At 34.5% G+C, this 12380-nt stretch overlaps 1 protein-coding gene across 1 annotated transcript; it reads left to right on the plus strand.

Moving 5' to 3' along the window:
* Nucleotides 1–8520: 8520 nt before the first annotated feature.
* Nucleotides 8521–9521, plus strand: LOC104227443 (uncharacterized). The gene has a single exon (XM_009779694.2). It carries the CDS (start codon nucleotides 8532–8534, stop codon nucleotides 9402–9404), a length of 873 nt encoding a protein of 290 aa, XP_009777996.2. The 5' UTR covers nucleotides 8521–8531; the 3' UTR covers nucleotides 9405–9521.
* The last annotated feature ends 2859 nt before the right edge of the window (nucleotides 9522–12380 follow it).

The following is a 12380-nucleotide window of genomic DNA, read 5'->3' on the forward strand; positions in this document are numbered from 1 at the left end:
TGCAATATATTTATAAAGTGGTTTGTTGTAGGTTTCTGTTTATCAATCAAAGATGAAAAATGTAAAAGTAATTTACAGGTGTGTAAGTATTTTGAAAGATGACGAAGTAATTTGCTGGCTGTTGTGGTATCAAAAACTAATGGAGGATAAAAGTGATCTATTATCGATAGTTCAAAGGTATTTTTTTACCCTTTTTTATTATTTTCAGTCCAAGTTGGACATCTGTTAGTATGTGGGAGGGGGGGGGGTAAGAGTGAGCCAAAAAACTAACGACAATGATTTTTTTGATACCAAAAACTAATGGAGAGTAAAAGTGATCTATTTCCGATAGTTTAAGGATATTTCTGGCCCTTTTCTGTTAAATAAATAATATTCATCCAAATATTTAGCCATCACTTAAAAAAAGTTAACGCAGACGATACAAATAAAAATTCACAATCCCATATAAAAGTATGATAAATTGATACTAATCAAATTATCGTGTAAATTGAATGCCAAAAAATAGGGTGAAAATCATGCCTCACTTTGACAATATATATTTTCTCACTCCTATCTCAATTGACCTTTAAATGTCTATTTTAACTTTATTTTTCTCCGAAAAAATACTTATATTAACTGATAATGAAAAAAATACTTATGCATTAAGAACTATGATGTCTTATGTTCAAATCCTAACGAAAATAAAAATACTAAATTTTTTTTCTATTTATTCAAACTTTGATAGATAGAGTTACATATTACCTGATGCTGGTGGAGTAGCAAGTCATAGAACTAGTCAAGGTACCTCATGAAATTAATCGAAGTGAGCGCAAGTTAATCCAGGTACCGCAATTATTTAAAAAGACGAGTATGGTGATGCAGGAATGGCATTATGTCCTTCTGAGTTTCTACTTAGCTAGCATTTGGTCATAGATTCCCAAATTTGTTCTAAAAAATCTAATTTGGGTGAAATTTGGTTTGAAGATGAAAGTCTGTTTGGACATAATTTTTCAAAACGTACTTCATTTTTTTTTTTTGAAAAAAACATGAAATATGACTTATACCCATAAACTTTAAAAACTATAAAAATACGTAACAACTCTGAAGAAAAATCATACAAAACAAGCGAAACAAATCTGAAGAAAATTCATACAAACATTAGTAGATTTTAGCAAATTACCTTCAAATTTTGTCTTTGTGGTAGATTGCCACAAATTGGCACAACAACTTTGGAGAAGGTTTTCTTCTGTTTATAGAGAAGGGCCAAGCCGTGTGAGTTTAATGAGGGAAAAGTGGGTAGATATGAATTAGTTGGGTCATAATAATAGAAAGTGGACTTTTTTATAAAATACAAAAGTTTGGGGCTGTAAGCACGTGATTTTTGCCCTATGAAAGAATTACTCCCAAAAATTCAAAATAAAACAATTTTCCTTTGTGTGCAATTTTTGTTATTTTTGTGGTATTTTTGTATAATTATTTGTATTTTTATGAGTGCATGTTTATTTGTTTTAATTAATAAAAATATAAAATATATCACATTTTCATTTAGTATTTAATTAAGTTTGTTTTACAAAAAATGAAAGTCACAAAAATAGGAATATTTTGCATTGCATTATTAGCATTTAATGTCAAATTATGCAATTTTGTTTTAATTGGTGTTTAATTGTGTATGATAATTGTTGTTAGGAGTTTAATTAGTATTTTTGGAGTTAATTTAGTTTGTAGCTCAATTTAGAATTTTAGTTTTATCAAAAAAAAGGGCTACAAAACGTTAATATTTGAATTGAGTCTAATATAGCTATTTTGACTATTTTACTTTATTTCTTCGCAAAAGAAAAATTACAAAAAAAAATATATATGTAAATTTTAGCTTATGTATTTCTCATAAACTTGAAAAAATACAAAAAAAATAGTACCTTATTTTTTTGTACTTTATATAATTTCGAAAATTATAAAAAATGTAGTTTTATTAATGTTTTGTAGTCATTTTAAACTTAAAAATATAGAAATAGTACTTTATATTTTTATCGTTGTATAATTCCGAAAATTACAAAAAAAGAGTTATTAACGTTTTGTAGTCATTTTAATCTTGAAAAATACAAAAATAGTACTTTATATTTATATAAAAACGAAAATGACAAAAATAGTTTTATTTATGCTTTGTAGCTATTTTAAAAATAGTTTTGTTTTAAATGTTAGTCTTATTTTGGTAGTTATTTTGATTGCATAGGATTAATTGAATAACATCGTGTTCTATTCTCGGGTCTGGACAAAGAATAATATTTGGGTTCAAACTACCCGTTTTTAGGCCTAATTTTCGGACCTAGCCCGTAATAATCCGAGCCCACCACACATGGGGGACACGCGTGGAGGACACAGACGGAACACAATGCGATGGGCTCATATTTTGAGACACTTGTCTCCCACGTTTTTTACACATGAGAGCCTCTCACTTTTGGACTTACACGGAAGATTTGTAAAAAAGGAAAAGAGGGATACACGGACCAAAGGAAAAGAAAAAGGAGAATTTCTGCAAAATAGGCAGACAACTGTTCATCATCTTCTTCTTCTTTTTGAAGAAGAAGAAACGAAACCAAAAAATGCTAGCCCACTGCTTCCTTTTCTTTCACGTCCAAAATGACTCGCTCACCCTCAGCTTCCGTCCAACAGCACTGTTGCGTCGCCATCGTCACTACCAAACTACCAAGCGTCGACCACCCCCGTCGCCTTCTTCACGTCCAAACAAACCCCACTGCCCCCCCAGTCGCCATAACCAGCACTAACAACCCCGTCGACCATTGCTTCACGTCGACGCCACCAGCTGCTGCCACGAACACCTCCATAACCAACGACCCTATTGCTTCAGCTGCTCCACGCCCCCGCTGCTGCTTCCCGTCGACCGCTGCTACTCCTCACCACCAAACCCCACTGTCCCGTCGACCACCTCACTGCGTCACCAGTGCAGGCTCACCCCCGTCAAGCAGCAGCAACTGCTGCTGCGTCGTTCGCCATCATCACGTCCAAACGACCCCCCCATGCCTCAGCTTCTCCCCAGCTGCTCCCCGTCGACCATGGCAGTAGCAAATCCAGCTGCTGCCGCTGCTACTCCTCACCACCAAAACCCCGCTGCCCAGCTGCTCCCCGTCGACCATGGCAGTAGCAAAGCCAGCTGCTGCCGCTGCTGCTCCTCGATGCCTCACGACCACCCTCGTCCCTCCATGCTAATCCACCACAGTCCAAACGACCAGCTTCTACTTCGTCCTTTTCCAACACTCACAAAACAGTCCGTTCGACCTCCAATAGTTCAAGTCCGAGTTTCGACTTGGGTTCGTTCAAGTTTCAGATTTTTTCGTTCAAGATTATTTAGTTCATTTGATCTATTTTTCTGTTATGGTTTTTGGTTTTAAGTGTTGTTTGTAATCTTGTTTTGTTCGTTCTATTTTTCGGATTATTGATTCTTTGTTTAAAGTGTTATTTTTGTAATCTTGTCTTGTTCATTAGCTCTCCTTCTTCTTCAAGACCTTTTTATTTGGTCAAAGTTTTTCTTCTGTTTGTTTGAGTGTGCGTTGTAAGCTACATTCGATTTGAACAAACTTCGTCGAATAGTTAGTTTATGACTGCTTTGTTTGGACGAGTACAACTCGAATCTTTTCGTTGGTCTGTTTTGATGCTTGAATCATTTGTGTGAATTTGATTTAAGGATTGGTAGTAGCTGTGTAGTGATTTGGTGTAGTTGTAAATCAGAGAGGTTTAAATACAGATTGTTAAGAGTGAGGGCAATGCAATAATAATAGGGGTTTTCAGGGGGTATTTTTGAGTGTTAAAAGATTTAAAATGTTTAGTGTTAGTAGTCTGCCAGTTGAATATTCAGTGTACAATTAAATTAGTGAATTATTTAATGAAAAGGGAATTAGTAGTGCAGAATACACCCTGTCTAGTATCTTTAAAGGTGGGAAATCAGAAAATAAGCATGGGATTAATGATAAAAGTGTATAGATGCACATGGGAAGGATTATACAGGCTGAAAGTGAAAAAACTTTGAATAAATAATGTTTAGTTCTAGCCTATAAATAGGAGGAGTTGATATAGAGAAGAGGACTGGAAAATTTAGAGAAGAAAAAATTTTCAGAACTTCAAAGTGAGAAATAGGCTAATTTTTTCAGAATTAAAAGTCAGTCTTTGAGAGCTAAAAATTGAAAGTGAGGTCCTTTTCTTTACTACTGAAATCAGAACTTTGTTACTGCCTCTGTGGATTGCGTTTAGTACTACTGATTTTCAGTCAGGCTTTCCGGGGTTTTTCAGTTTGGCTCAGACCATTGTTACATTGGTTATTGTTGGTTTTTGTTGCTGTTATTTGCTGTGGGATTATGTTGCTGCGCTACTGCTGTACATTGTTGCTCCTGACTTCTTTTCTTTCTTATTGTAATTCGAATTCCAGGTACACATTCGAATCTTGTAGTGATAAAGCTTTGAAGTTGAAATGCAATAATAAAAATCCAACAGCTTCAATAAAGTAGATAGTAGACAATTTGGTCTATTTAGTTTTTTTTTTCTTTATGAACTGTTTTAATTTTTTTGTATAATTGGACTGAAAAGAGAAGGAATTGTATAAATGGTCATGCGCTGATATAACATGAACCTGTCAATTTTGTTAGATTAATGGGGTAGATCATGATAAGCAGCAATTTTCCATTGTTTTTACAAGTTCGAGTACAATTTTTCGTTAGCATCTGTTGTAATCTATTAATTAAATAAGTTACGGTTTTTCCAGCATGTAATTAACTAGGATTTTTTTTTATTTAGAGACAAAAATGAAAATAGAAATGTAGTTTTTTTTAAAAAAAAAAAAATGAGACGAGCTTCGTCAAAATAAAAACAAAAATAATAATAATAAAAAATAATAAAATTTGTAGGACCCTCAGTAAAGGTTTAAGAAATTTTTTAGAAGTCGGGAAGGGCCGTTTAGCGAATTTCACGACCCTCCTAAAAGATAATAACGCGCTAGAATCTTTAAGCGCGGCTTTAGTAAATTACATTCCTAAATATGGGTGGGCATTTTATGCGGCCCGAATCCAAATCCTAAGACGTTGAATAGAGTATGCCTAAGATTGCGGGTTCATGTGATGCGGCGCAATCCGAAAACATACTTTAAACAGCGTTCACTCTCTCGAATAAATATGTATATGTAAAAGCAATAAAAAGTAGAATCAGCACATAGGTTATTCATGTAAAAATCAGATAATAGCTAAACGCAACAGTTGAGCGACCGTGCTAGAACCACGAAATTCGGGAATGCCTAACACCTTCTCCCGGGTTAACAAAATTCCTTATCCGGATTTCTGGTTCGCGAACTGTTAAACAGAGTCATTCTTTTCCTCGATTCGGGATTAAATTGGTGACTTGGGACACCCTAAATCTCCCAAGTGGCGACTCTGAAATAAATAAACAAATCCCGTTTCGATTGTCCTTTAATTGGAAAAACTCCTTCACCCCTCGCGGGGGCGGAAAAAGGAGGTGTGACAGGGGCAATTTTTGAATTTTTTTTAAAAACCAAACGGTAATATTTTGGGCCAAAAACAATTCTTGAGCTGGTTTTGAGATTTGAAAATTTGCCAAAACATGAATAAAATCTATAAACAAACATGTACTTGGCAAAATCTATTATCAAACAGGGGCTTAAAGTGAGTGAACTCTACGTGTTTAATTTTTTATAAAAACTGTTCAAATTTACCATTCAACTTTTAATTATGATTTTTTAGTTAATTTTCCATTACGGATCAGTACATAAATAAGAATTTTCCCTAACAATTGATTTACATTAGATCAAAAGTTTAACAAAAAAAAAAGTTGCTCAGTTTCTCATGGTACCGGGTCAAATTTGGAATTTGAAACAAGAGGGGTTGCTCTGATGGTAAGCAACCTCCACTTCCAACCAAGAGGTTGTGAGTTCGAGTCTCCCCAAGAGCAAGGTGGGAAGTTCTTGGAGGGAAGGATGCCGGGGGTCTATTTGGAAACAGCCTCTCTACCTCAGGGTAGGGGTAAGGTCTGCGTACACACTACCCTCCCCAGACCCCACTAAGTGGGATTATACTGGGTTGTTGTTGTTGTTGTTGTAAACTTGGCCCTTTTCCCTTCCTTTTAACGGAGTCAAACTTCAGTCATTACTCATTGCAGAAAAGGTACATAGTCCTAAATATTTAGAGCATGTTTGGCCAAGGTTTTCGGACGTCCAAAATACTTTTTTCTTTCAAAAAAGTATTTTTAAAAAAAATTTAAGCTGTTTGGCCAATACAGAAAAATATTTTTGGCTAGCAACAAAAGCAGTTTTTCTGCTTTTGGGAAGAAGCAGAAAATTCTAGCTTCTTCCAAGAAGCATAAACAGAAGTGAAAAATTAACTAATTCAAGACAAAATTATCCTCACCATAAATTTATACTTTTTAAATTATCCCTTACTAATTTAATTTTTTTTTCATTTTTGTTTCTAGTTTTTACCATTCTTTTAAAATTAAAGATATCATATACATGAATCATATTGTAACTTTCCAAATTCTTTATTGGCTTTTCTTGTTTTGATTTTTTCTTTGTGTAATGTCTTGTAACTTTCCAAATTATCTTCTTCTTTTTTCACACTAAAGCAAATTATCTACACCCTTCTTTGGATTATCAAATCTCTTCCTACAAATAATCTTTTATAATTTCTTCTGTTATATGCTATTAATTCCCGAATTTGTAAAACAGTTATCAAATCTAATTTGTGAAAATTACTTACAAATATGTAATAAATTTACAATTCCATCGCATAATCTATCTATATATTATTAAAAGAAGAAAAAAAAACATCACGCATTAAGCCAAATGGTAGCCTGACAATAGGCCACTTGGTAATTTAGTACAAAGTTAGTAAGGTTAGGTAATACTAATTAGTTTCTTTTTAATTTAAACTTTAAAAAGAATTATACACTATGTGTTGTTAAATTAGTTACTCTTTTTTAGTTTGAGTTTAAACATACTTACCTATTTTTTTACAAAAAACAATTATTTTTATATATTTAAAATTATTTCTGTTTTACGCTCAATACCATCTTTCAAGTTTGACACCCAGAATCATCTAGTTACAATTATCATGGCTATACATAATTTCATTCAACGTCATTCTTCTACCGATAAGGAATTCAATTATTATGCTAATGAAGACATTATTGCAGAGATTGAGGAAGGAGATGTGCCTTCTAATATTCCTTTAGAAATGCAAGACAAGTCTTCTACTAATATGGAGGCGTTGTGTGATAAACGTAGAGATGAAATTGTTGAGAAATATTATCATGTGTGAGTGACTTTACTTATTATTTTATGGTAGATTATTAATATATAGTAATTTGTGGAATAAACTTCTACTTCATACTGAATGATGTATTTTGATGATTCAAATCATTATGTAACAATAAGTAATTATACTAGATAATAATAAATGCTTTGGTATAACTATATATGTAAAATTGATTTAAATCTTTAGTATGTTTGTTTACTTTATGTTGTATATTTTAATTAAATAAAATAAAAAATAATAAAAGTCACTTACAATAAATATTTGAGTTCATTTTTCTCTTTAAAAAAATTATAAGACCTTGGTACTATTCTTTTTGGCAATTTGATACTCAAAAGCACTTTTTAGAAAGATTGACCAAATACAATTTATCTATTAAATATTACAAAAAGTACTTTTTAAATGAATTGACTAAACGCAATCTGTTTCTTTTCAAAAGTACTTTTGAAAAAGATACTCCAAAAAAAAGTATTTTTCAAAATAAGCAGATTTTGGCGGCTTGGCCAAACGGGTTCTTATAGCCTGTTTGGCCAAGCTTCTCAAGAGGCCAAAAGTGTTTTTTTTCCCAAAAGCATTTTTTCCCCAAATAAGCTTGGCCAAACACCTCAAATAGCAGTTTCAGAGAAGCAGAACAAAATAGCTTCTTTCCAAAAGCAGAAGCAGAAGCAGTTTTGGCTTTTGTTCTTACCTAAAATACCCTTAACAAAATATAGTATATACCAAAATAACCCTTAAACCTAATACTTAGGATATTAATTTATAAATATTTCTTCTTATTTTTAGGAAAACTTTCTAATATATAGTGACTTTAGGGGTGAATGCTTTTATATTTGTTGAAGGAATTTTAATATATTTAACTTATATTAAAAGAATTAAGTACTTTTTAATTTTATTTTCATATTTTACTTAAATAAAATGATTTTTTTAATTATTGCATGTAATAACAAAATTTTGATATTATTTATTTACTTACTATAATATTAGTTATTAAGTAAATCTATTCATGTCCTTATTCGTAATTTGACACTTAAAAACACTTTCTAAAAAGTTTCGCCAAATACAAATTATTTTTCAAAAGTGCTTTTCAGACTGATTAGCCAAACACAAACTGCTTCTCCTCGAAAGTACTTTTTTCAAAAATGCACTTCTCAAAATAAGCTGATTTCTCCGGCTTGGACAGTTCTAATTGTCCCACCTTTCAATTTTTCGCAAGTTATGGCTTCTGCAATGACTCGTACCAAGCTCCTTAAGACACCTCTTGTGTCTTCTTTTCCATCTTCTTCTCCACTCTCATACCTCACCAACCATAGGTCTCATCAAATTGACCCAAAGCTCTCAACTTCCCTCTGTTCAATCTTGAACCACAAATCCAATTTCAATTCCCCTGATTTTCACATCCTAAATCCTTCACTATCTGCCTTGAATCCATTGTATTCCACTGTTTTTAAGCCTCAATCAGCAGTACAAGAAAAACCCGTTAAATCATCTATCAAATCAACCTCTTTTCTCCAAATTCAAAGCCAAACTCATTTTCTTGAAAAAATTGCACAAAACACTAATCCATTCAATTCTTGCTCCAATTTAAGGTACTTTTCAACTTCTGATGACGGAAAACATCGAAACTCAAGTGAGTATCCTAGACAAAATCCGGAATTTAAGCACCAGGAGATCGAAGGACCGACTGTTGAGCGTGATCTTTCGCCACTTGCAAATGAGACCCGTGAGGAGCTCGAGAAAATGCTCAAGAGAATGTATAGTTTGAGCAAGGCATTTGCTGCGCTTGGTCTTGTTCAGCTTGGTTTGGGAGCTTGGCTTACTTACATGACTCAGTCCTCGCCCGTTTATGAGATCTCTATACAGAGTTTCTTGGCCTTTGGACTGCCATTTGCTTTGGCATTCATGTTGAGGCTGACGGTGAAGCCCATGTACTTCTTTAGGAAAATGGAAGAACAAGGTAGGCAGCAGATTCTCACACTTACTCTTCAGGTTGCCAAGCAATTCAACGTAATGTTTCTACGGTTTCAAGGTGTTTCTTACTCGTGTATTGTTGTTGCATTTGTTGGATTAGTCCTCGTTGTTTTCTCTAAGTTCAGCAGTTAATTTTTAGCAAGTAATAAGACATTTCTAATGATGGAATTTATTCCTTTATGTACCTTTTTTCTCTCTATGGGGTGATAGTGAAGCTTAAAATGAATCTCTATGGTTTTAAATATGTTGTAATCTTGGTAGATTGAGAAGTTTTTCGTGGCTAATGGATGATCATAATGAATGTGAAAAGTTGCATACTTGTTAAGGTATTCACTGGGAAAAAGAAAGCTTTGTGTTCTTCAGTTCAATGTTAATTCAGAAAAGAAAGGTTATTTCAGCTCCAATTTTGCCATGTCTGATTTCTGCTAGTATTTGCTGATCCATTTTTCCATATGCTTTTTTCTTTAGTCATCTGTTTAATGTTAATATGGTATGGGATGCAGCATTTGGTTAAACTTTCAACTTTTAGCAGCACAGCAAATCTTGAGTATTCCTCTTCTTCTTACTTCTTTTCCAATATCATATCTCACACGTCCTATAGACCACTGTTTAAACCCAAAATCTCAAGTTCCTTTTCTACAATCTTCAATCACAATTACAATTCAACATTCCAATAATCTTCTTTTGAAAACCCTTCAAAACCCCGTGTGGATTCATCACCAAAATCATCGCCCCTCCTCCTCCTACACCATAGTAGCGCACATTTTGTAGCAGGGGCAAGGCACGAGAACCCTTCAAATTTAAATTTAAGACGGGTGTCGTGCGAAAAATAAAAAGTTTCTTAATCTATTACCCAAGGAGCTCTATAATAAAACGCCAGAGGAGTTCCGTGGAGAACTCAGATATTGTTAAACTCGATGGAATATTAAGATACCCTATATCCTTTAGATGCATCATGTTTTTATTTTGGGGTGTTATATATGCGAGGTAGAAATACCGATTGTCTTGATGTTTCGGTCGTAATATATTTCCAAATTAATAGAAACTAAGGCAATGGAGCAGGTCAAACTATTAAGGACCCTGCAGGAACAAGAGTTCGAAACCTAAATGCCAACTTTTTGGACTCAAAATATATTTCTACTGCCTAAAAAAAGATACTTTTCTATATATAACGTAGTATTACACCGCGTTATGTATAGCGCGGTATAATACCGCGCTATACCTGATTGTGAGCCCACCAATTAGTCTCCTGCATTTAACTAACATAACTGTAATTCAAATATGTATAGCGCGGTATTATACCGCGCTATACCTGTTTGTGGGCCCACCAATAAGTCTTCTGCGGTTAACTGACATAACAATAATTCAAATGGGTATAGCGCGGTGTAATACCGCGCTATACATAAAAAAAATTCAGCCCCTCGAGCTAGGCATTGCCTTATTTAAAGGCGTTAGGATTTTATGAAAATTCATTCAAAAAATATTCTAACTTCCGTTCAAACTTTTCTTCTTGTTATGAAGCACTTTTTATAATGTTTGAAGAGCTAAAAATAAGGGTTTCATTATATTGGAGGGGGGGGGGGTGAGGGGTGAGGTTGTAGTGGAGAATAACTCTGCGAGGTATAGTTCATCTCCACAGTGTCATGTTAAATTGCCGCTTATAATGGAGTACGATAAATTGGTATCATTGTTACATAAAAAAATGAGTGTGAGAAAACGTTCGATGAACCTTAAAGTAACCGGTAGATTTTCGTATTCTATGACTCCGCAGGGGTTTGCTTGTTATTCTGAGTTTAACATCGAAGATAATGAAACTCTTAGAGATTTTTTGCGAATTCCGGATGAATACGGGGAATTTATTGTGATAAAATTGTTGGAAATGTACGTCAAGGCTGAGTACGCTGGCAATAATGAGATTGCGCAAAGCAGGGATAACCCCAGTCATCGGGTGGTTATTCTAGAGCAATTTTAGCCCAACAGGTTCCTGCTGAAAGAGTTTGGCCGGATCTTAACTTATATCCGCGGGCGAACGAGGAGCGAGGAAATAATTTCTCTCCTACTTTACATAATCCACAAGACGACCGGTAAACTTCAATTTTCCTTTTTGTTACAATGTTTATTTTTTGTTGAATTGAATTTGTATTAACACTCATATTTTCTACAGGGGATACCGTCCGGATATGAATTTTATAAGTTATGACCCCATGCCCAGTTGGAATATGCGTAGTTCTGGCGTGTTGGATCACGGTGGTCCATCCGGGAGTCATCACTAACAGGAAAATATCCATCATGGAATGTCAACGCAGTACGACTTGTAAGTGAAGTGATATAGCTATATGTAAAATATTTATCAATTTGAGTAGCCTATCATTTTGTTCTTTTTGTGCAGTGAAAATGAGCAACTTGATGGTCCTGACCTCACTCAGTTGTCCGTAGACAACGTATTTACTCGTGATTTGGCAGATGCACAGAGTCAAAAAGATAATAGTGATTATAACAACAATTTCGATGAGTCTGGAGATGACACACCCTTCCCTGACGAGGGTGATGATGAGGAGGAAGTGAATGTCGAACCTGAGCTGACGAGGGAGCATGCTCCTCCGCCTCCCGTTAGACTAAGGGTGTATGAGTCCCACGTGCCATTTCATGAGCGGAATATTCCCTACCTTGATAATTTGCCAAGTATGACGGATGTGGATGCCCTCACAAGGGATGCTGACGATTTTCGGTCAGCAATGTGGGATGAGTTTAGACAAACGGTGCTGGCAAAGGGCATGTATTTTCTCGATAAAGCTCGCTTAACTAGCGCTGTAAAAATGTACAGCGTAAGAGAGTGCCGTGAAAACATTTACCAAAAAATGTTGGACAAGTGCAGTGTGGAATTACCAGCCTTGTGCATCAAAGTTCAGTCGGTATTCAAAGATACCCAAAGCAATGCTTACACGAAAGGGGGCAGAACCTATTTTCTAAGAGTAGTGAAAGTGTGTGATAGAGTTTTTAAGAAATTGAGTTGATAGGAGAAAACAGAACATGATCCATATATGATCAGTTCTTGAAAAAATAGAAGAGTATGACAGTTTTTGTAAGGAGATGAGTAAGACAATCTCA

Source organism: Nicotiana sylvestris, chromosome 9, assembly GCF_000393655.2.
Source record: "Nicotiana sylvestris chromosome 9, ASM39365v2, whole genome shotgun sequence".
Lineage (NCBI taxonomy): Eukaryota > Viridiplantae > Streptophyta > Magnoliopsida > Solanales > Solanaceae > Nicotiana > Nicotiana sylvestris.